Source organism: Lepidochelys kempii, chromosome 6 (assembly GCF_965140285.1).
Source record: "Lepidochelys kempii isolate rLepKem1 chromosome 6, rLepKem1.hap1, whole genome shotgun sequence".
NCBI lineage: Eukaryota > Metazoa > Chordata > Testudines > Cheloniidae > Lepidochelys > Lepidochelys kempii.
Genome location: NC_136385.1, coordinates 47651431 through 47676308, shown reverse-complemented (window position 1 = coordinate 47676308; position 24878 = coordinate 47651431). Strand labels below are relative to the sequence as shown.

The window sequence follows — 24878 nt, the reverse complement described above, 5'->3', positions numbered from 1 at the left end:
TCAGAACTCTGCATGTTAGTGGGTACTTAATGTTAAGTAAACATTTACAACAGTCACTATCACTTAGTGTGAATCCCAGGTGGGAGCAAAGTCATTTTTATAAAGCACCTTCTGTTATGATTTTTCAGTGGTTGATGCCACATTCAGCAGTTTGCTTTCCCCTCTTGTATTAGTGGTGGCTGGTTTGTTTGCTTTGGATCTGAGGAGTGGCGAGAGGTGGTCAGGACTTGTACATAAGCTATTTAGTTGTGTGACAGGATTTAAATGGATGGGATTTTGGACTGCAGTTAGTTGGGTGGGCCCACCATTAAAGCGTTTAGTAATTTTACACTAATGCATCAAGGCAAAACAGAATGTGAAATTTGTTTACAGTTGTCCTTAGCTCAAGGGCAGGTTTTGTTTAATTCCAGACCCATATTTTAGTCCAGTTTATAACCTTTATTTTGGATCTGAAGTCCCTGGTATAGGGCTTTAGCTTGTACCTATATGAACACTGCAACATGCTGCGAGCAGGGCCATTCTTTGAAGTAGCTGTTAAGACATAGTCCCTTCTGCCAACTTCTGGTGGATGGTTAGATGGAAGATAAAGATTTAGGGTTAAATTATGAACTTAGTTAAAGCAGTGTAACTTTAATAGGCTTGCACTTGCATAATTACATGAAAGGGAAATTTTGCCCTTAATAATAGATAAGTGATAATGCTCAATTACCTGACTGGTCCAAATTTCATAAAATCACATTGCTCTCATATAGGTTATTGGACTGTATCATTGGAGAGTTACTATAGGTGAAGATTGGAAACCAAAAAGTCAAATAATTTTTTTTTAAGAATAGTTTCTATTCATCTATCTTACAACTGTTGGATTTATCAGGTTCTTGTAGGCAGTTGTAAACTATGAACATTCTGGGTGACATTTCATAAGCCTCCACCAGTCATCTGTAACACTAGTGAGGTACCTTGTAATTCAGTTATAGATTCCTCCAAGAGTCATATAAATCACATGATATAATAGCTGCTAAATTGAGTCAGGATATTAATGAATGTAATAGATAGTTTGTCTCACATCAAATAGATATGCCATAATTAATAACAGAACTGTTAAGAAAGAGAAAATATGAATCTGTCCAACTGCTGCTTTAAAATATACAGCTGATACAAATTACTTTACAGTGGTTTTATATATGAGCCCCTAAATTTGCACATGCACATAGTGGGCACGAGTGGTCTTGCTTTTGCAGCAAAATCTAAAAGCAGAAGGTTGGAAGGGCATAATTAATGTGCTAAATAAGAAGGCGTTCCACTAACTGTTACAGGTAATTATATTTGTGCTGACTGAGAGAGAGAGAGAGAGAGAGAGAGAGAGAGAGAGATTCATATGAGTATTTTCCCCATCCTAGATTAGATCCAAACAGAAATTATAAGATTCTTAGATATCTAAACTGATACTCAGTACTTTATGGACAAGAACAAATGTAATGTTGTTCAGTACCGTGTAACTGTGGTCAGAATTTGGTTCACCTGTGAAACCTTGTGGATTTCAATATAATTGAAGGCCAAATATAGTTGTAGGTGTATTGTAATACCTGAACACTGCTGACCTCAGTGGAAGTTTTGCCTGATTAAGGATTGCAGAATTCAATTGATTTTCTTTGTTTGTGTAGATTTTAATCAGGTTATTTGAGTTAAATGCTGTTCAATGTAGTCAGCTCCCACACAGGTAATTAAAGGCAGAATTTAGCTCCTAGGGCCTGATTTTTAGAAGAGACTTCCCATTCTGAGAGCATAAAATACTGCTGGTGCAATTTTTTCAGGCCAAATACGTATGTGTGCAATTGGAAAATGTGGACAAATTAGGGAGAGTCCAGAGAAGAGCAACAAAAATGCTTAAAGATCTAGAAAACATGACCTATAAGGGAAGATTGAAAAAAAAATGGGTTTCTTTAGTCTGGAAAAGAGAAGACAGAGAGGGGACATGATAACAGTTTTCAAGTACATAAAAGGCTGTTACAAGGAGGAAGGAGAAAAATTGTTTTTCTTAATCTCTTAGGATAGGGCAAGAACCAATGGGTTTAACTTGCAGCAAGGGAGGTTTACGTTGGACATTGGGAAAAGCTTCCTAACTGTCAGGGTGGTTAAGCACTGAAATAAGTTGTCTAGGGAGGTTGTGGAATCTCCATCATTGTAGATTTTTAAGAGCAGGTTAGACAAACACCTGTCAGGAATGGTCTAGATAATACTTAGTCCTGCCTTGAGTGCAGGGGACTGGACTAGATGACTGCTCAAGATCCCGTCCAGTCCTATGATTCTGTGATACCATTTTGATGGCTATCTGATTCAAATCAAGGATTATATGTCTAAATAACAATAATTGCATCTGTAAGTATTCACCCTCTTATTTATTTGTACCTACAAAATTATAAATGCAAAAGCATATGCTACTCATAAAATTCAGATGCAAAGTGTCTTTTCTTCCCTTTCTTGGATTGCATGTTTTCTGGGATCTTCTCAGTCTTCAGGGGTCGTGGATGCAAAATCATTCTCCAAGACTCCCCATGTTCCTTCTCTAATGAATTAGTCTAGCTTAGTTGGTCTGGTGTAATTATTATACACAAAAGTATTACTAGTTAATGAACAAGAGGACCAGGGGGAATTAAAAAATAGTTCTGAAAAAGATTATATTGTCACTGTATGTTTCTCTAATTTGAAATATATGGTCAATAATTCTCTGAAAGGTTGGAATATTCTAAAGAAACATAGAAATTGCTACATCGGAACAAACGAAGGGTAGCTGGTCCAGTATCCTGTCTCTAACAGTGACCGATACCACAAGTAAAAAATGAAGACATAGCCCCTCGATTCACTTTTTCTATGTTGTGGAACATAAGGGACATCTCTTTCTTGATCCCATTTAAGATGAATTTATGCCCTGAAGCATAATTTTATCAGATATGGCATTATATAGCTACCCATTTGCTTTTTGTGTGCTGCATGACTCCAAAATTAAGCAAGCCTATGAAAAAGATGCTTGATCTTTTTATGAGCTACTGCTTGGTTTTGTTGTTACATTTGTGTGCTGATGACCTTTTCTTGGCCTGTTTTGATCTGCTTGACTTTTTAAGTGACCTCATTGTTTGCAACAGGTAGTATTATAGAAATAAAATAAAGACATTGGGGGATCCTCATTTTTACTTGATGAATGCCAGTTGCTGCATTAGATTTGCTATAATTAAGGATGATATATTGTAGCCATGTAGGGCTTGTTTTAATCCCCTCCCCATATGCTTGGAGCCTTATCTTGCCTTTGATTTGGACACAGAATTCTCACTAACTTCACTGTGAGTTCTGTGCTTGGAACAATGTCAAGATTTGGGTCCTTGAAGTGGATGACATGCTTGCTAACTCCTTGTTGGTTGTTCCAACAGACCGGAAAGAGATACAATCTGTTCCTGAAGCGACGTCTCAGGGTAAAACAGTAATGAATGATACTGCTAGTGGCTTGGATGGCTGTGGTCATAACATGCTTCACTGTGTCATGTCTTTTGTTAATTGGGAGCAAAGTTCATACTCAGATAACTACTTTGCAAGTTTTTAGAGAACTTTTTATGTACTTTGGGGTGTAAACTATAGCAGAATTTGATCTATAGTTAACAGTGACATACCTCCTTTGTACATGATTCCTTTTCCAGCTCTAATAAAATGTAGAATTGAGCCCTAAAAACCAAACTCAGCCCTTGTGTAAACACACGCAACTCTTACTAAAGTCTATGACACCTAAACACTTTTAGGCCAGTGTTGAATTTAGCCCAAAGTGTCGGCCTGTGTAGATTGCTTTATTTTGGTAAGGCAGATTTTCTGGAGTGGGATAATCAGAAAGATCCTGTTTTAGAAAAGTTGTTGTTTCTAGACAAAACATTGTGTTGGATTATCCAAGCCTAACAGTATTGACAAGAGCAGGCATGCTGAGGTAGTGATCTTTATTAATTTGAAAGTATAATTTCAGTAGCTCAGTTACAATGATAGAGATTTATGCCATTCTAGCATCCTGCAAATGAAAATGTGAAATTAACTATTAGATTTTTTTTTTTTTAAGTACAATGTCCCTGCTCTCCTGGTCCGGTCCATTGGTCTAGGAGATTTTTTTTAAAGGACGGCAAGTAATAAATTATTACTGTTAAATGTAACCCATATGTTCTTTGTGTTCTAATTATATATGTGATCATCTAAGTATTGTTGCTTAGCAATGTTTCCGGACAACTGCTGCTTTAATGAGCCTTGTTTTGAAATGGAAAGTGCATGGACTTTCTTTACTTTCAGAGTTGCTGTAGTGCCACCAGCTTTCAGGGTTTTAAACTGTGCTCGTTTGTCTTTGTTTAAAGGGGCATGCTAATATTTTACAGTGGACATCATACTCTCAGACACTAAATCACTTACCATGATCATTTTTGCAGAAAAGTGTTAAACTGAAAAGAGGCATTTCAGAAGATTGTGAGTGACCTTTAACTATAGCAGTATTGCCAAGCATTGTTACACTAATGTATATCATTGTATAGTGTAGTGTATATAACATTTGTGACACATAAGGTATGTGGATGGGCCATGCATATGTGCAGCCAGTTTTGAGATCACTTCATAACTTCATATGTGGAGCTGTTGTTCAAATTTCACCTGAGTACAGATCTCTTCAGGTCTGAAAAGACTGAAGAACTGAACCAAACTGAGGAAACAACCCTCTCGTCTGCCTGGTTTCAGAGCAATAACAAGATTTGATTTTTAATTATGTTTCTTATGTTCTCCACAGATTAACAAGAGACACCAAAGCAAAGATTCTATTTTCTTCAGGGATGGTGTCCGACGAATTGACTTTGTACTTTCTTATGGGGATGATCCAAATAAAGAAGAGGAAAAGAAGGTGGTAAGTTTCTTTTACAATATTTTCTGAATGATGACCTAGCGTAGACCTGAACCTCCTTACTAAGCCCTTGGAATCATTTGCATGAATTGGACTATGTAAAATCTCATAGCTTGGAAAGAAAGTTCATGCAATGTACTGAAGTTTTTGGTGTGGAATTTTGTTGTGAATTAGGACTGATCCTGCAAACTTGTGATCACTCTCAGATCCTGAATATGCTCAGCACCTTGCATGATTGGGTCCTAAAGCCTAACGATTTAATGATATTTATTTATCATTTAATGATATTGTCCTATAATTAGTATACCGATGGTGAAAAGTTTCTAAGTAGTCATAATGAAGCCTTTCTTTTTTCAAGAAGCATGAACTGTGAACAGACTGATGTATGGGAGCAACTGAAATACTTTTATACAGAAGAACTGTAGCCTGATTCTTCTCTCATTGATGACAGTAGAATTTTTACTTCCGTTAGAGTAGGACTAGACCCGAAGATGCTGCACTGAACTAGCTTGATTGTCCTTTTAATACCGATAATGGAACAGCAGTCAGTGTCAAAACATCAGAAGCTGAGTTAAAACTAAGAAATTACATCGCAAACTCAATTTACAGCAACTCTAGGTTCCTGGAGATTGAATTATAAATCTCAGATTTCTTTGAAATTGCTATCTTCAGCTACCTTCAGAGCTCCAGATACTCTTCCTCATTATAAGGCGCCTCTTTAAACACTTTGTCTGAAATAATAATATCTAGCTTCTTCCACTTGGTGCTAAATCTCATCTGTCTGCCCAGAGCTTATTACAGGGGATGCGTCTCTTCTCATGTTTTACTCTGGCAGTTGTGATCTACTGATGCTCGACCTTCCTGTGGAAGGCCCTTGAATTTGGAACTAACTCTTGCTCATTGGTTTATTGACCTTCGGAGCATGCTGCAAAACCAATCTATTTCACAGGCTTATGTAGTTTGGATGGGGTGATTGGGGCTCTGGCGAAGGGGTATAGTTTTGTTGATTGAGAAGGATAGTGAATGTGGCCATTAGTTCAACCGAAAGTCTCGTATATGCTTTTAAATGGTATTGTACGTGAGCCCAGAGACATGGGTTAGTACATTCAGTAAATCTTAAAACAATTTAATAAATAATTACAAATAAATGTAGGCATCTTTTCCCTTGGGAAACCAGATTGAACTGCTGCATTTTAATAAATGTTTGCTGCTAGTCATAGTAACTTTTTGTCTGGATTTCCTCATTTGGAAGCATAGTGTAAAAATAATCTTATCTTATAAGAGTTTATTGAAATTAAGATGGCTTTGTCCTTGGAATTTGGAACTTGAAGGAGCAAGAGGTTTCTTTAAAACTTTTAGTTTAGGAGTGGAAATTATCCACCCTGAACCTATGAGGTAATTTTTTTCCCCTCTGCTTGTAACAACACTGAAAATGCTTGGCTCCTGAGGGTGATAGTGCACAGAGACTAAAGCTGACTTGGTCTTTTGGTAGTCACTAGAAGGGGAAGGAATCTTGATTCAGATTTTCCACTATTTAAAGTACAGAGTCAATTACTAATGCTTTAAAGGGAAAAAATCCAATTTTGGAAAAATTAGTGGCTTAGCCAAGTACTTTTATGTAAGCAGGTGTGAGATATTGGGGACACCATTTATTCCTGGCACTAGCATTTTTATAAATACCTTAGTAAATGCACTGATAGTGTGCTAGCTTCTTAAAAACGTTGATGTTTACCCTTTACAAATAGAATCATGTTTTAGTGTACTGGTTAATAGGAACCATCATTTTATGATGAATGACATGCCTGGGGAGAGACAAAATAAGGCAGGCACCATGAGAAACAGTAACACTTGATGATACAGAATCCAGGTTTGATACTGTTGTCCCTACTACTGTGAGTAAGAGCTACATGACTGGGTCCTGCCTTTCCACAGGTGTTGGACACATATTTGTTTAACAGTTAAAGTGTCTAAAATGTAATTTTAGGGTTACACCGACAAGCATTCCTGTATTAAATTAATTTGGTCCATTTCCCGGTGTGGTTCATTGATGACTCATATCCCCCCACATCCTCCTGCGGTTTGTGTGATGGATGAGATCTGTGTGGGGCTGTTAGTGGAAGAGCTTTTATTCCTAATTACTTACTTTATACTCCAAGCACAACAGTCTCAGCACCTGCCCCTTCTAGGCTCTCTGCCTGGCATTTTGCCTCATTGCCAAAGTACTTGTAATTTATTTCCTTTTATTTTTATTATTAAAGCATTCTCATTCCTTTAAAAGCAAGTTTAAAGTGTCCATGAAGATGGAATCTTCCATACAAGAGGTCATTAAGTGCGAGCATGCTGGGTGTTGCTGCAAAGTCCCAGTTGGAACTCAACACTCAAGTTCCCAGCAAGGCAAAACAGCAAAGGTGGTGACTGTGGGCCACATTTCAGGAAAGAATCAATAAGTGACTTTTCTATTTTTTTTGGTCTACTTTGATATTTTGGGCTTGACTCAGGCTGTTTACATTGTAAGCTCCGGTATTGCCAGCCTCAGGCATTTAAAAAAGAAGTCACACGATTGGCCTAAAAATGCTAATATTTTTAAATATAGTAAGCTTGGGGTTATTTTGGCTTTTTTAATATGCCTTCACTTTCATTAGAGATTGCATTTGGAATAAGAAATAGGTCTTAACCATATTTTTAAGCATGCTGTACATTTATGGTGCCAAAAATGTTATGTGAGTAAACAATAGTATTTTTTCTAAGAAAGGAACAGTAAGTCTGGGCTCTTTAATACATTATTAGCTAAATTTATACTTTCCTATTAAGGAAATAATGCTTTGTTTAAGAGTTTGTGCTCCCTGCACTCTTATGCAAATGTTTAAACAAAAGAGTCCTGTGTTCTAGTTGTAGGAGGCAGAACAGCTGGAAAGATCAGTCCCTGACTTCCAAAAACCTGGAATTTTATTCTTGTAATCTCAATAAACTAAAAAAAAAAAAAATCAAGAAAATAATCAAAAGAGAATGCCCTTTCTTCTGACATCAGCACATCTGTTCTGCACTTCCCTGATTTTACAATCTCGCCTCCTTAGCAGTCCCAACCCAGCCAAAGTGTCTGGAGAGAGCAGAGTTATTATTACAACAACAATCCTGTAAGACCATGCTTGTTTAAAAGCACTCTATTCTATTCTCATATTGATCCTTTGGCTTCTGCATATATAGCAGTATGATTCCCCAGCCAGGATTATCAAGAGGCTCCCTCTTCTACCATGTAACAAAAGGAATAAAAAGATGGAAGAGGAGGCCAGTCAATAGAGAAAAGAATGTGTTCTCTATAAGAATATGTCTACACTGCAGCTGGGACCCTGCTTCTCAATGTAGGTAGACAGATTTGCTAGCTCAGCTCAAACAAACATGCTAAAAATAGCAGTGTAGCTGGGGGTAATATGGGCAGCAGCTAGACCATGAATGAGCAAACTACAGCCCAGGGGCCACATCCAGCCCTTCAGACGTTTTAATCCAGCCCTCGAGCTCCTGTTGGGGAGCTGGACCAGGGCTTGCCCCGCTCCATGCATGCCGTGTCTCTGCAATGGATCCTGGAAGCAGCGACATGTCTCCGTCCGACTCCTATGTGTAGGGGTAGCCAGGGGGCTTCACACGCTGCCCCCACCCCAAGTGTGGCCCCCACAGATCCCATTGGCCAGGAACTGCAGGGGCTGTGTCTGCAGAAGGGCAGCACGCAGAGCCACCTGGCTGCGCCTCTGCATAGGAGCCAGAGCAGGGACATGCCGCTGCTTCTGGGAGCTGCTTGAGGTAAGTGCCGCCCGGAGCCTACACCCCTGACCCTGTCCTGTGCCCCAACCCCCTGCCCTAGCCCTGAGCCCCTCGGTCCCAGCCCCACGCCAGAGCCCTCACCCACAGCTGGAGCCCTCACCACCCACCCCCCCTACACCCCAACCTCCTGCCCCAGTTCGGAGCCCCCTCCTACACCCTCAACTCCTCATTTCTTCCCCCCCAGAGCACTTACCCCCCCCTGCATGCCAACCCCCAATTTTGTGAGCATTCATGGCCCACCATACAATTTCCATACCAGATGTGGCCCTTGGGCCAAAAAGTTTGCCCACCTCTGTTCTAGCTTTACACTCGGAAGGCTACCCTAGCATGCTGCTTCATAAATGTACAACTCAATCAGTAGAGGAATGGAAGAATCTTAAGTAGTTTGTCCAAGAAAATACAGTGAAACATAAATGCATTCCGTAGTGAAAGTCACTGATCAGCGGCATCTCTTATCTGTGTCCTGACTGAGGGTATAACTTTGAAGAGTAATAACAAATACTAACTAATGTTCAAATGTCTGTGTGAGGTAGGCATTATAGCTACTACCCCCTTTGATTAGATGGGGAAACTCAGGCACAAAGCGTTTAGGGGTATGTCTGCATTGCAGCAGTGAATCTCAGAGCGTGGATAAGCTGATTTGGGCTTGCAGGGCTCATGCTCCAAGGCTAAGAATAGCAGTATAAATGTTCCCACTCGGGGTGGAGCCTGGGCTCTGAGACCTCCCCCCTTTTGATAGGTTTTAGCTATTCTTTTCGGTAATTAGAATTTTTACTTCACACTATTTTAGGTCTCCTCCCACAACCCCCTCCCCTCCATTATGAATTAAAGCACAGATATGCACTATAGGTGCGTAAACTCACTCAGAGCCAAAATTTTCACTGTAAAAGTTGCTTCAGTACCTAAGTTTTGTCTCTGGGCACGTGCACTGCTGCCTCACACCAGTGTCCTGCCTTATCCCCAGAGCAATCCACAAACCAGGGAAAACTAGGAAGAGAAGCATCTTTCTCACCTGTGGAGCCTGATCCAGTGGGCATACTCAGAGGCCATCTGTTGGATTGAATCTCATTCAGAATCTGGCCGGAGGAGGAGGTGGGAGTGCTATTACCGACCTTATAATTTTTAGCCCAATGGTTAGAGAACTCACCTGGGATGTATGAGACCAAGGCTATGGGATATTCTGGTATGGGGCTTCTTCAGTCTCTCCTATGGAAGCTGTTCCACTGTGGATAAATAATTAAAGAGTCAATGGAGCAGGGGGACTGGCCCCAGAGTCCCCCATCTCCCGGATAAATGCTCTAACCATCAGGCTATAGAGTCATTCTTTTTTTTGCTCTCTCTAGCCCAGTGACTACTGATGTATTTAAATGCTTTAAGCACTGAGCTAAAAGCTATTAGGTGGGCATCTCTTCCTCCTCCTCCAACCATTGTGTGTGGAGTGAGGCAGGGCCCTAACTCATTCTCACAAGAAACAACTTAGGCACCTGTGCCACCTGGTTCCTGGCTGTGAATCACAAGCAGAGATAGGCACCTCCCTGCAGCTTGGATTTAGGCGTCTGTCTCCCTGAAAGGAATGGGGCTTAGATATGCCCCTCTCCTTCACATCTTCCATTGGCTAGTTTAGGTGGCTCCCTGCCTAACTTGCTGGCTTTTGTGGATCGCATTCTTAGACACCCATCTCTCCTGATACATTGTCTAGGGAAGGCACCTAACTCAGGCTTTGTGGATTGCATTGTTGTTCCTGTGATTTTCGAGGTGCCTAAATCCTTTTGTGGATCCAGGCCCATGCACGGAGCAGGAGTTAATACTTTGTTTAAGCCCAGCCCCTGCTGCAATAAAAGGCTACCACCATAGGCCTACCACTGCCAGCAAACAGTCTTCTGAACCACAAACTCCATTGAATTGCAGCTGACGGCGTTGAGAGTTAGAAATACGTGTACTGAAGCTATGACTTTTCCATTCCATGTCCCCATGCTATTTACTCCCACTTCCCCTCCATCGGCATAACTGAATGGGACCATCAGATCTTAAATTTGGAGCAGATCAAACCTGTTTCCCTTCACCAATTCTCCCAGCAAGGAGAATAGGACTAAAGCCAAAGAAAGAGAGTAGTGCTTTCACAGTTAAATGGCCTGATTTTCATCCTGGTCTTAATGGAACCTCCCTGCTTTGCACTCACAAAATTAGGATTGCGGGCACAGTTTTGTAACAGCAGTGTTTTGTTGTTCTTCGAGTGATTGCTCATGTCTGTTCCACAATAGATGTGTGTGCTCGCCACGTGCACCGGTGCCGGAAGTTTTTCCCCTAGCAATACCCATAGGGGGGAGCATCCCCTGCAACTCCTAGAGTGGTGCCTACCTGGCGCAATATAAGGGGAGCTGTGCGCTCCCCCCACCCTCAGTTCTTTCTTGCCGCTAGTGAAGATGCATCGGAAATGCTCTGCTCCAGCTTTGCTGTAGCTCGTCCCCAGAACTGTTTGTTCGTTCAGTGATAGCACCTCTAGTTAGTTACCTGTTTAGTCAGTCAGTGAGCCTGGGATGGGGCATGCCCCGTGCTCCAGGGTTTAAGTCATGCGGCTCTTGTCGGTGTTCTGTGCCAAGAAGTGACCCGCACGCAGACTGTTAGCGCTGTTTGGGAGAAACCCATATCAGCGAAAGGTGCAAGATTTGCAAGTCGTTTAAGTCTCGGACCAAAAGAGAAAGGGACATTAGGCTCCGGGCCATCCTGATGGAGTCGGCGCTGATCCCGATCCCAGCAGGCTGCTCCAAACCAGTACCCGGCACCACGGCATCAGTACGCAGCGACCCTCCAGTGCCATCGACCAATCAGCACCACTCCCCATCCACGGGGCACGCCAAGAGGGCCAGAAAGACTCCCGCTTCACAGCGGCACCGAGGGAAGTCTGGGACAGAGGCTAGACCCATGTCGGGCAGTCCTCAATCCTCACTGGGCCCCAGGTCTCCGACTCACATTGAGCGGAATAGCCTGGCTCCTTTGGAGCAGCCCTCTCCGGATGCCGTCCACGCCTGAAGCCCTTCAGGTGGCCTGGGACGTTATGTCCATGCCGGTGCCCGGAGCGGTGCTAATGTTGGCCCCGCGCTCCAGAGGCAAGCCACCACTAGGAACTCTGCAGTCACCTCCGGCCCGGTACCAGTCTCCGTTGAGGGAATGTTCCCGACGCCGGACCTCTCCGGGCAGAGTCCATGTGGATTGCCCTCGACGCCGACCAGACTGTCTGTTTGGGTTCCGGCCGGCTGGGACTTGTGGCACCGCTCGTCCTGAAGGAGCGAATATCGACGGGACCGCAGCGGGCATCACCATTGGTCCTCGTCTCATAGAGGGTACTGCAGTCGTCACGCCATGGTTGTCGACACCATTCCCGCTTGGACTCCTGCTCCAAGTCGCAGCCCTGGGTGTTGATCGCTAGCGTCTCACCGTCGTGGGTCCGCCCGTCAAGGCTGTTCATGGAGCAGCTGTTACTGTCGGTACCGGTCCTCCACGTTGAGATCGCTGTCCCATGGCCGTCATAGATCCCGGCACCGCTGCTTCTCCCAGTCCAGAGACAGCAGCAGATCTTACGCCATCCCGGTCTCCATTCGTAGCCGTCCTTCAATGGGCCGGGCCAGCCAACCCGAACAGCTAGCCCCACCAGTGCCTCAGCAGGTGCAGTGGCACCGAGCATCGTGGCTGACCCAATGGTACCAGTGGGCACCGTGGCCTCTGGCACAGCCACTGGTGGGAGCTTGCTCGGTGGCTGGAGCTTTGGAAGCACTGTCGGCCTGCCTCTCCGGACCTCTGAGAAAGGAGTTGGTGGGATGTATGTCCTCGGCACCATGCCCGGAGTCTGACCAGGTGGCGGACCCTCCGTGCCAGCCGACACCCAGAGCATCGCATTGGCCTCTTCGCCGTGCCCGGGAAGGTGATTGTGGCCCTGCCCCCCTCTACCCCAAAGGGGACTTCAGGGCCAACCAAGAACTCTTAAAGAGGGAGGCAGAAGAGATGGAGAAGCCCTCAAACTCCCTGTTTAACATGTTGTCCCCATCGGCACTGGGTAGGGTTGCCTTGCCTCTCCACGAAGGGGTGGCTAAGATTTCAAATGCCCTGTGGCAAACACCGGCCCCTTTGGCCCCCATCTCTAAAAAAGGTGGAACGCAAGTACTTTGTACCCACTAAGGGGTATGAGTGCTTGTATACCCACCCTGTGCCCAACTCCCTGGTGGTCGAGTCGGTCAACCACAGGGAATGGCAGGGTCAGCCAGCCCCGACCCCAAAGAACAAAGACTCTCAGAGACTGGACTCTTTCGGAAGGAAAATTTATCCATCTTCGAGCTTCCAGTTACGAATGGCAAACCATCAGGATCTCCTGGGCCGGTACGAATTCAAACCTGAAATATGCCCAACATCAGTCTGAGTTTGAGTATGACATCCCTCCATATCTATTCCACAATAGAAGGTGGGGAAATCCCCAGATGGATCTATTTGTGACTTGGCAGAACCAGTGATGCCCCCGGTTCTGCTCCAGGGGGGCTTGGAGAGGGACACTGTCTCTGATGCCTTTCTCCTGTCAGGCTGGCTTCTCTATGCCTTTCCCCCATTCCCTCTAATCAGCAGGGTCCTGGAGAAGAAAAAGAAAAAGGCAGACAAGGCCTGGGTCCTCCTGATTGCCCTGGCGGGGCCCAGGCAGCTTTGGTATGGGACCCTCACGGACCTGGCGGTTGCTCCACCGTGGCGGTAGCCGCTCCACCTGCTCTCTTAGGACCAGGGCCGCTCCTCCACCCCAGCCTGACAGCTCTTCACCTCACGGCGTGGCTGCTCAGTGGTTAGGTGGAGAGTAAAGGACGTGGTCAGAGCAGGTTCAGCGTGTCCTCCTCAAAAGTAGACGGCCCGCGGTTTTCTAGGTGGGCGGCGGACCAGGGTGTCTCTCCGGTGACCACCCCAATTCAGCTTATCCTTGATTACCTCCTCCACCTGAGGGCCCAGGGCCTGGGGCTGTCATCAGTCAAGGTGCACCTTGGAAGCCATATCGGCCTTCTATCCGCCAGTGTAGGGGCACACGGTATTTTCCCATGCTATGACTGGCCGGTTCCTTAAGGGTTTGGACCGACTTTTTCCATATTCTAGATCTCTGGTCCTGCAGTGGGACCTAAACCTGGTGTTGCTCGTCTCACGGGGCCCCCGTTTGAACTACTAGCCACATGCTCCTGGTCTCACCTCTCGTGGAAGGTGGCCTTTCTGGTTGCAATCTCATCGACCAGGTGAGTCTCGGAGCTCAGGGTCCTAACTTCCAAGCCGCCGTACACGGTCTTTCATAAGGACACAGTCCAGCTCCGCCCACACCCCGCGTTCCTCCCGAAGGTGGTCTCCGCCTACCACATGGGTCAGGACATTTTTCTACTGGTCCTCTGCCCCAAGCCGTACGCATCCAGTGAGGAGCGCCATCTTCACGTGCTCGATGTGCGGCGGGCTCTGGCTTTCTACCTCGAGCGGACCAAGCCATTCAGAAAGTCCTCGCAACTGTTTGTCGCCTCGGTTGAGAGTGCGAGGAGCCAGACGATTTCCACTCAGCGGCTTTCCAGTTGGATCGCTTTGCGCATCCGTTCCTGTTATGAGCTGGCGGGTGTCCCCCTCAACCCATTGTGAGGGCACACTCGACTTGGGTGCAGGCCTCGTTGGCTGCCTTCATGGCCCACGTTCCCATCCAGGACATTTGTAGAGCTGCCACATGGTCTTTGTTTCACACATTCACCTCGCACTATGCGATCGTCCCCCAAACCAGGGATGACGCGGCTTCAGTAAGGGCTGTCCTCAGTCCTGGGAACTTTTGAACTCCTACCCACCTCCAACAGATATAGCTTGGAATCACCTATTGTGGAATACACAAGCAATCACTCGAAGAAGAAAAGACAGTTACCTTTTCCGTAACTGGTATTCTTCGAGATGTGTTGCTCATGTCTATTCCACATCCCACCCTCCTTCCCCTCTGTCGGAGTTGTCTGGTAAGGTGGAACTGAGGGTGGGGAGAGCACGCAGGTGCCACTCCAGGGGTCATGGGAGGCGCTTCCCCCACCCCCACGGGTACTGCTAGGGGAAGAACTTGAGGCACTGGTGCACGTGGTGAGCACGTACAGCTATTGTGGAACAGACATGAGCAACACATCTCGAAGAACACCAGTAACAGAAAAGGTAACTGTCTTTTCCCAAAGGTAACGCTTTTTCCAAAGTAGACATCGTTCAGATGTTTCCTTTTTTGTGCCAAAAATCAGTTCAGGTTTTGAAAATTTGGCCCTAGAAGCACAAAGGCGATTGCACAAACATCATTCAGCCTGGAGATAGGGTGAAAATCACCCCTGTATTTAGGGCTAGCACAAGGCCTATGTGTACAACTAATGTCCCACTTAAGCCCTATGGTGGATAGGTGCTATGCTGCTCTCTGCTCAGAATTTTATCCAGAGAGAACAAATCACCATCTGTGGTTTCATATGAATGAAGTACACACTCAGGCACTGGATTTTGTTTGAAAGGTTACAGAAATTCAGTTCAGTTTGTTGTTGTACAATAATCTCTGGGCAGAGATGTGCAGTCATCTTACTGCAATACAGTGACTTGGCTGAATTGTACAGGCTAAGAATAGAAACATTCTTAGGAAAGGAATAAAATCTGTGACAGCAGGTTTCTAATGCTCATTCTTGCTTCAGGGAAACAGTTTGTTTTGCATAAATAAGAGTGGGATTAACTTCTTCATGGCATTTCAACATTGCTATTCAGACAGAGGCACTTTAGATGATAAAGGATATGTGCATCTTTTGTCTTAGCTTCATGCAAAACAAATCCAGATACTACAGACTTAGTGTTTTGCTGATCTCTAGCTCACAGTAGGGAATCTGCCAAGTGAAGTCTTGAGAAAACTATGCTGTTAAGAAAATAGTTATACTTTTGAGGCCAAGCCCTTAAAATGGAATCAGTTTGTTCACAAAAACAACAAGGAGTCTGGTGGCACCTTAAAGACTACCAGATTTATTTGAGCATAAGCTTTCATGCTACCCCCTGATACTTGTCACCATGCAAGGCACTAAATTTAGCTGTATGGAGTGGAAATCCATTAACCTCAACCAAAAACTCGCACAGATACAGACAGACATCATCTTCCAGCTACCCCCTGATACTTGTCAGTTTGTTCAGTTCAGAGTTAACAGGGTGTTGTCTTGAGATAAATCCTCAAAGTTACCCTTTGAAACAGATTTGTAAACATTACCTCCATAAAAGGCTTTCTTATTAATAGAGCTTTCCTTATCACTCATGGACCTGAATAGCAAAGTTTGGATATGTATCCGATTCAAACCCTCCCAAAGTCTGGACATGTTTGTACCTGGGGTTTTGACTCAGGCCTAGTTTTTTCCCCATTTGATCTCCCCTGCCTGTTGTTCCCATTATCTCTACTATTGATTCTCTAATGGCTGTTGTGGAATGCTGCGGTCTATGTAAACAGTGCTTTTTAGTCTCTGGATTCAGTCCAACTCTGAGAAGAGTTCGCGTTAGCTGTCTTGGAAGTTAGACATTTATTTCTAATACTGCTTTGTCTAGGTGACTTTTTAGCAGGCAGCCATCTGGTTAGTTGTTTTAATTTTTCAAATCAAGCTGTCTGATGATGCAGGGAGATGCTGAGTATCCCTAGCATTCACTGAAGGCAAAACTAGATAAAGCCCTAAGATATTGAAATTTGGAGGGCAGTTTTAGTAAATTTTAATCAAATATTCAGTCAGGCTGGATATATTTAAGAAATCTATTAGTGATTTATATTCATCACAGCCTTACTGTATTCATTACAGGTTCCCAATGATCTAGCACATGTGAAAAGAGAGATTTAAAAAATAATTGGTATTTTAGGGGAAATCCATAAAGTTACTGATTGATTGCATTACCTTTTTCACTTTAATGCACATGAGCTTATTAATGGGATTTCAGTGTATTTATTTTAAGTGCAAAACAGAAACCCACTATCTCGTACATAGCTGTATATAACTTTTATTCACAGGGGAATGGAAAAATTTAAATGCAAAAGATTCAAATCAAAATAATCTGTGCAGTAAACTGTTTTTCTGTGTATTGTACTTGACTGTTAAATAAGCCACATGACTGAATCCTAGCCATAAAGCTTTTGGTTAACAGAAGTCTAAATTATGTTGTATGTTCAGCAATTTACTTTATATTTCTAGTCATTATCTCTGACAGATAGTGTTTATTTTTCTGACTGATCTCACTGCTGTTTTATTTTTATACACACATATTTACTGATTTTATTGATTAAAAAGTGCTACATTTGTTTTTTTAAAAATTCTGACTAGACCTATTTATTTGGGCCTAGAGCAGTGGTTTTCAACCTTTTTTCATTTGTGGACCCCTAAAAAATGTCAAATGCAGAGGAGGACCCCTTTGGAAATGTTACACATGGTCTGTGGACCCCCAGGGGTCTGCATGCCACAGGCTGAAAACCACTGGACTAGAGCGTGCTCTTTACCACCCCATGGGGAGCACCGCAAACTTTGTGCCTCTGGGAGCTCTCATATGGGGAATAATTTATCACACCATTTTATGGGGTGCAGAATCTCCCTGTCTCCAAGGGCTAGCCTGAAGGGACAGAACTATAGTTTCACCCACTGCCTGCCCAGTTTTTGCCCATTTGCTCTAGGGAAGAGCCATTGATGTGAAACTCCTGCGAACCCCTAAACACTGTGAGCTACGTTCTGGGTAGCGTTAATATCGGCTGTGCAAGGGCAGATCCTTACTCTGTCCTATTCCACAGTGCATGACTATAAACAGATAAACACAATCTGGCCTTCTCTGCATTATCACTTGGAGATTACTATTAAACGTAACATTTTATTACCTTTTTAAAGTAGAAAAAGTAAATACATTTCCAAAATGTAGGTCTTGGACCTGCATTCCTTTCACACTCAAAATTCAAGTTGCCTCAGTGGGAGTTTCAGGAGCATAATATATAGAGGACTGACCTTTTTGTATTTATGGATCTGATCCTGCCAAGTGCTGAGCACATTCAGCAAAGTACTGAACACCCTATTGGGAACTGAAGATGCTCAGCACTTCATAACATCAAGCCCCTAAATTCCTAACTGAGGGCCAAATTCTACATTGACTTATGCCCTGTGCAACTTCAATTAAGTTAATGGGGTTGCATGAGGCTTAGATTAACACAGAATTTGGTCACATATTTCATTATTTTTTTGATATAAGAATGTTTGTAATTTTTCTTAGGGCCCAAAATTGCACAGATGGACTTCAGTCGAGACAGAAGTGGATGTTCTACCACACACCAAACTTTTTCAGCATAACAATCTGTTGCTCAAGAGTAGCTTTTTAAAATTTATCATAAGGGATAATGTGCTGTAAAGTTTAAAAATTAATTTTACTCTATTACCCTTTTTTATTTACTGATTATTGTTACTAACAAACAGCATTGTTATCAAGAGATGGATTTATCTTTATAATATGTGTTTATCTTTCTTAGATAACTGAGAATATATGAGAATGTAATATCATACGTTATTTATGTATGATATTAAACCTGCATTAGTTCCCCTGTTCCCATTGGACTTTGGGTCTAATTTAGGTAATCTTCTCAAATATGTTTTCAGATCTAAGTCCACTTTAGGCAGTATATTCATACTGAATCACTTCAGTGTGTATAGGGAATACACAATGGTGTGGTTTGAAATGAAAGTCGTATTAGCATAGATGCGGGATGGCTACATCTTGACCGTGAGAAGCAAAGCTGTCAGTGAGTTTTGTAGGTCATTCCCTGAGTGCTGATTTTAGTTTATCCCACCCTCACACTGTCACGTATCCTGCATATGCTGCATGTGCTCCAGAAAATATCTGTTAGAAACACTTAAGAGAATTTTTAAGTTATTTTTTCACCTCTGTCTGTCAGTCCTGGGGATGCCATAGTGTTATACCAATAAAATAAAAACCAGCAGGATCTTATTAAAGGGGAAAAGGCAAAATACCACATTTATTGTGAATACAGAAAGAATCATAGTAAGCAGTTAGTTATAGCTATAACATTCCATTCAATTTCATATTTATTCACACATTCATTCATTCATACACACACACACAGGTTCTGCAAGGTTGTTATCATAGTTACCAGCCTTAGAGTTGCTCATGCCAAGCCACTGGCCAGGTGGCCTGGACATGAGGAGGGAGCAGGGCCTTGTCAGATGCACATCTGATGGTCCTGGAAGTTGGTTTGCAGAATCAGACCCCCCAAAGTTCTCAATTTCTAGAGTCCATTTTTATAGGGGTTTCTTCCTATGCCAGTCTATGGGAATTGCCTCATCATGCTGTTGCTGAATCAATCAGCAGATGTCACATTCCTGACGGCTCCGGGCTGCTAGATGTTATCTTGTTCTTTGGTTCTCCCATTCTTGAGGCTGTTGGGTGGATTCCAGTCTGCCCTCCGGGGGTCCTCTGGTTATTTCCACTTGACGCTTTCTTCAGCCGATGGACACTGGATTCTTAGGCAGGCACCCCCCTGATCATTCAGTTATTATCCACACCAAGCATCCATACATCCTCTATCTCTATTTTAATCACAATTGTTAATACAAGAAAATGGTGGGGAGTCTCTGGGTGCTGTTTCTGTTGTTACAGAGTATTGCTTTGAGTCTCTCTCTGTGTGAATTGCTTTGAGAACAGACTCTGTCTTAGAATGTACTAACACAATTAGCAGCTTGCAAGTTTCACACATAGAGGGAGAGAAACAGTACCAAAAACCAAGAGTCCTCTTAATTAGTAATACCCTGGAATTTAAACTATGGGGAATCAAACTCATTTGTGATTTTAATACAGAACTTCTTTAATATGATCCAACAATAGTGGTGGTGTAAAGCTAGTGTAACTGTATAAATTAGTTTTACTATTCCTCTGTGGTTCTGGGATGACACAAAGAGTCTATAGTAGAGGCAATAATATGGGCCCCCATTTATAATCCTGCAGGATTATGAGATAATGAATTTTTAAATTGTGACATGTTTATGTCTAGAAAAAATATTGCCCATCCTAAGCCTGGGACAGGGGACTTTTTGGGGAAATTCCATACTTGCAAGAGAAGGAAAATTTTCCCCGGCAAGTTGACATTTTTTTAAAAATAAAAAAAATTAAGATGGTTTATTTGAAAGTTTGGAGGACTACAAAATACCAGAATAAGTTTCAGAGAAGATGAATTAGTGGACAGAGGGCTGGTGAGGTGATCAATGGAGCATAATAATTTCATTTATCCTATGGTACTACAGTTTATTTCATGGGGTATTTTATATAAAATATATGCATGTGTCACTTAGGGCTGGAGTCTCTGGTCCTCTGTATACCTGAACCTCCTGAGCAGCACAAAGGATGAAGAGACTGTCCGTAACTTTCCTGCTGATGATTTTGCCAATATGTTTGAGTCCCCAGTGGGCATAGAACCAGCAGAGTTGGCTCCTAATTCTCCTCTTCCCACAGGTTCTAATGCAGGGGCTAGGGAGAGTGAGGAGTTGTTGCTGGCTGTTGCAAAATTAAAGCAGACCCCAGCCTGCTCTAACCTGTATGTAGGGCTGAGACTCAGGGACTGACAGTCTCCCCTGTGCTCTATTTAGCTGAGTACCTGCCCCATAACATGGCATCATTTTTAGATAAGCCACCTGAATGTAATGGCTGTTGTGCTCTCACCTTTTCAGTTGCATTGTTTTGTGTTGATCGGACCATCAACTCAGTGAACTACAATTCTGTGTCTGTGCTATGCTCGCATGGGAGACAGAGAAAATGTAAAAGTCAAAATGATTCCAGCTCAATACATAAAAAGAGTAGGTTTCAGAGTAGCAGCCGTGTTAGTCTGTATTCGCAAAAAGAAAAGGACTACTTGTGGCATCTTAGAGACTAACCAATTTATTTGAGCATAAGCTTTCGTGAGCTATAGCTCACTTCATCGGATGCATACCGGATGCATCCGATGAAGTGAGCTGTAGCTCACGAAAACTTATGCTCAAATAAATTGGTTAGTCTCTAAGATGCCACAAGTACTCCTTTTCTTTTTATAAAAAGAGTAATTAACCAAATCATAAAAGTCATAGAAGGAAGATATATTTTGTCTCAATAGGAAATCAGTTTCTAGGAACATAGGACTTGCCATACTGGATCGGGCTGGTAGTCCATCTGGCACAACACTTGGTGTTTCAGAGGAGAGTGCAAGGCTACTGTGATCAGTAAACATACTGATCTATTTAGCATATAGTACCATAAGACATGGGATCCCCATTGACACACAGTCAAATGCAAAAGGAGTATCCTGCATTTCTTTGTGTTCTATGGAATTCTTGCTTTACAAATTGCCTTCATACAGAAATAGTTATGTCTAAAGGAAATTTGGTTGAAAATTAATGTTTTGATGAATGGCCCAAAAGTATTGTGTAGAAATATTTATTCAGTTAAAAAAAATACATCTAATTGTAGGCCTGATCTTGAAAGCAGTAAGAGTGTTGCCAGCAATTTCTAAAGGAAGCAAGATTGGTATTGCTTATTTAGTTTAAATGATAAATCCAGGATGTAGTGCAATTAGCGACTGTCACCAGGGCCATGCTTCTCCTTTGCTCCAAAGCATGTATTGCCATGCTCAGTCTTTTGCAAGGAGGTTTATTTGCTCAACAGATTAACAAACAAACCAAAAAACAGTCTTAATTCATTCCTTAGCCTCACGGTCACCCCTTCCAGGAGTCTCTAGTTCTCCTGCTTCTGGCAGTTTACCAGTCTGTCAGTGCTCCCTTCTTAGAGCAACAGCCCCCAGGGCTGCTTTCCTGAGCCCCTTGCTCCAAGGACCCACCACTCCAGTTTGGCTGTCACAATCCATCTCTCCCAGTTGCCCACTAACAGTGCATTTATAGGCCCAGGTGTAGCCCAGCTCTCTTTAATTGGCTGGATTGGGCTTACCTACTCTGGTCTGGGGAGCTAGTCTGAGTCAATACACAGGGACCAGCTACTCTGTGACAGCAACTTTGAAAGAGATTGGTGATTAAAAGGCAACAAAGTAGAATTTTGAAAAAATTACTCTTTGGCTCCTATTTAGGCAATGACAAAACTCATATGGACTTTGATGGGTACAAGATCAGACCCTATACACAGGGATACAGGGAGGGTTAAAGTTTTTGACAGATGAAGTAAAAACTGCCTCCGCTTCATTTTTTTTGGTAAAGTCTCTTTATTTATCCTCAGGAAAGAAGGCGAGAATTTGAGAAGAATCTACAAAAGGCTGGTCTGGAATTAGAAACAGAAGACAAAAAGGTAAAAAAAAAACTCAGTGTTCTCGTCATACAGAGCAAATTAGGTCGAAATACCTGAATTTTCAGATTGCTAGAGAATACATTGGTTGGTCTGTTCTGACAAGATTTTATCCACCATTGTATCAGTGGTTCTAAGGGATTTCAGTACTTCAAACTATGAAACTGAAGTTAAATAGGCTAATATAGGAGCAATTTTTCTTGATAAATATTTTAAGCACTGAGAGAAGAGAACTGTTATGCTTCAGGAGGAAGTGATTGTGTTTGTTTTACTCAGTAATGAAAAGGAAATGGTCCCAAAATAACTGAACTGTGAGTTCATTTACACAGGGAGACCAGTGTAAAAAGGAACTTCTGATTGGGCCAGATTCTCCCTCCAGCCCCTCCGCACAGCATGCCAGTAACATCTATTGAAGTCAATGGGAATTACTCATATCCTGTGGGGGATTAGGATCAGGATGGGGAAAGGCTTGGAGTGGCAGTTGTGTCCATTTGTTTAGTGTTACTTTTCTGCCTCATATGATTTGGACAGCGGAGGGAGTGTTTCTCTGATCAACATTATCCTTGCTGTACTTGAGAATAGGTGGAGCAAAATAACTTCTGACAAAACCAACAGACTCCATGAGACCCAGAGATGGGGCTCCAGTAAGCCAGTGGTTAAATATTACTGTTTTAGAGTCGGACCCTCACATATACTATGTGCAGAGAAATTCTTAGGGATGTGTGTTGCGGGAATCATTCCTCAGCCTCTGCTGCAAGTAACAGGGTCGCATGCTTCCATGACTGCTGATTTACAGGGTGTTTTGCAGGGAAATCTGCACACTTGTGGATTCCATGGTCTACACACCAGCAGTTTCAGTAGACCAATCCTAAAACTGCCATCTCTGCTTGGGAGATGGCACAGCACCGTTGCATGCAGGGAGTTTTGACTACTGTGTGGGTTTTCTATACCCTGAATAGCCTGCTCTGTAGAACCACACCATTTCCAATGCATTCAGTGTCTTCTGTGGCCTTTAAGTAGGCTGGAGAATTTGACCTTTAATGTGCAAGTTTGATGCAGTTTGAAATTTCCTCATAAGCTTCTAATCAGTGCAAAGAGGACAGATACCCACTACGATCAATCATACAAGCTTTCTGGCGGAGGGAAATTTTTCCTCCTATTTTTTTAGAATCAACGTAAGCCTTTAAGATAATAAAAGAACAAAGAGAGAAAAGTTTTGGATACCCTCTTACTTGATTTTAATCTAAAAAAAACCACCCCACCTCAGTTTGACCTCAGGCTTAACTCTTCTTGTACAGGAATCTGAAGATGGCAAAACTTATTTTGTGAAGATCCATGCCCCATGGGAGGTTCTGATCACATATGCTGAAGTGCTGAACATTAAAGTGCCCATCAAGGAAAATGATATTCCCTCTACTGCAGAGAACCCATTGGATTGTATGCTTGGACCGTTTAGGCTACCGGAGAAGGTGATGCACCCTGAACCAGACTACTTCACGGCACCCTTCAGCAAAAGTAGGCAGGAGCTCTACCTCATTGAGAATGAGAGCACCTTCTTCTCACCATCCATGAGAAACAGAATAGTACGTATCTCAACCCATCTGTTTACATGTGCATGCAGAATGTAACATAGGCCTGTGGGTGGGTGGGTGACTGGGGATGTGTGTGGTCACATATCAAACAGTAAGCTGAGACAGCCATTTGAGTTCTGAATCTACAGAAGGTCGATTACTTTGCTGCTGTATGGTACAGTAACTCTGGATGTTATATTCTTTTTGCAAATACAGACTAACACGGCTGTTACTCTGAAATCTGGATGTTATGTGATAAAATCTGATGTCTGTGTATCTTTCTAAGTACAGATTGCATTTGAGAAACCAGTTCTCAGTGGGGCAGCTGGGGCATCCTTGTTCCAGCTGGAGACTTGAGGATCCTTGAATTTCCCCTATATTGCAGTTACTGCAATACATTACCTTTGAGGGGGATTGGACAGTCCCATCAGCAGTGCTCCATCATCCATCAGTAGAGTGTGGTATTAAACCATATTATTGAAGAAGAGGAGTAAACTCTCTGTGTTTGCATATTAGGTGTACTATATTCTAACACGGTGCCCCTATGGAACAGAAGAAGGGAAGAAAAAGTTTGGGATTAAAAGATTGTTAAGTAATGGCACCTACACAGCTGCTTACCCTCTCCATGATGTAAGTATTTTAGCTTTGCATTCCCAAAGATATATCACAGTCCAGCTTTCCTCCCTCATTTGCTTTGCCTGCTGCAATATTACTGTTTTCAGTTGAAATGTATTTGGTCCCCAACCCCTTCAGCTTTTATTTATTATCTGATCTCCTGCGCTGTGATGTAGAAGGAATATCTGCCAGCCCTGTTATGCTGTTTCTGTATGTACTACAGTGCTTTTCCATTTCCTCAAGTGTATTGGGTTTACCTAAGTGTTTCAGTCACAGAATTCAGTATTGTGACTTACACTGCAATGCATTTTATAGATGTTTTTATTTTACATTTTGAGATAAATTATTATAGTAACATATTACAAAGACAGATGAAAACAAGGAAATTAATAACATTTTTAGCTGAGCCCTGTGGGTCATATCTATATGTGGTATAAAATGCCACTGAAGTAGTTACACCAGGGATAAATTTAGCCCTACAGTTTTGTGCGGGCATTTCTCCACATCAGGATGCCCTCTGGTGGCATACTGTCAGTATTGTAAAGTCTGTAAGGATGGTAGCTTTCTCTGTTTTGCTTTAGGGCAGTGTTTCTCAACCTATTTACATATGCAGCTTTCTGTGTGTTATGTGGGCTGCATCC

General features: G+C 42.8%; 1 protein-coding gene and 1 long non-coding RNA gene across 9 annotated transcripts in view; one reads left to right on the top strand and one right to left on the bottom strand.

The window, feature by feature from the left end:
* Positions 1-24878, bottom strand: part of LOC140912784 (uncharacterized) — a 120566-nt gene that overhangs the window by 21740 nt on the left and 73948 nt on the right. The window contains exons 1-2 of one of the 2 annotated variants that reach the window (XR_012159378.2): positions 24025-24160; positions 9873-9948 (exon numbers count right to left, since the gene is read on the bottom strand). This is a non-coding gene — a long non-coding RNA (uncharacterized LOC140912784). Of the gene's footprint in view, positions 1-9872; positions 9949-24024; positions 24161-24878 lie in introns of those variants that run through there. The other variant, XR_013635933.1, reaches the window with a different exon arrangement.
* The window catches only part of ANO5 (anoctamin 5), a 95492-nt gene that overhangs the window by 37103 nt on the left and 33511 nt on the right, over positions 1-24878 (top strand). For all 7 annotated transcript variants that reach the window (XM_073347828.2, XM_073347829.2, XM_078853247.1 and 4 more), the window contains 4 exons: positions 4799-4912; positions 21986-22054; positions 23350-23634; positions 24139-24252. In XM_073347828.2, the coding sequence (XP_073203929.1) occupies positions 4799-4912; positions 21986-22054; positions 23350-23634; positions 24139-24252 (582 nt within the window). The remainder of the gene's footprint in view (positions 1-4798; positions 4913-21985; positions 22055-23349; positions 23635-24138; positions 24253-24878) is intronic.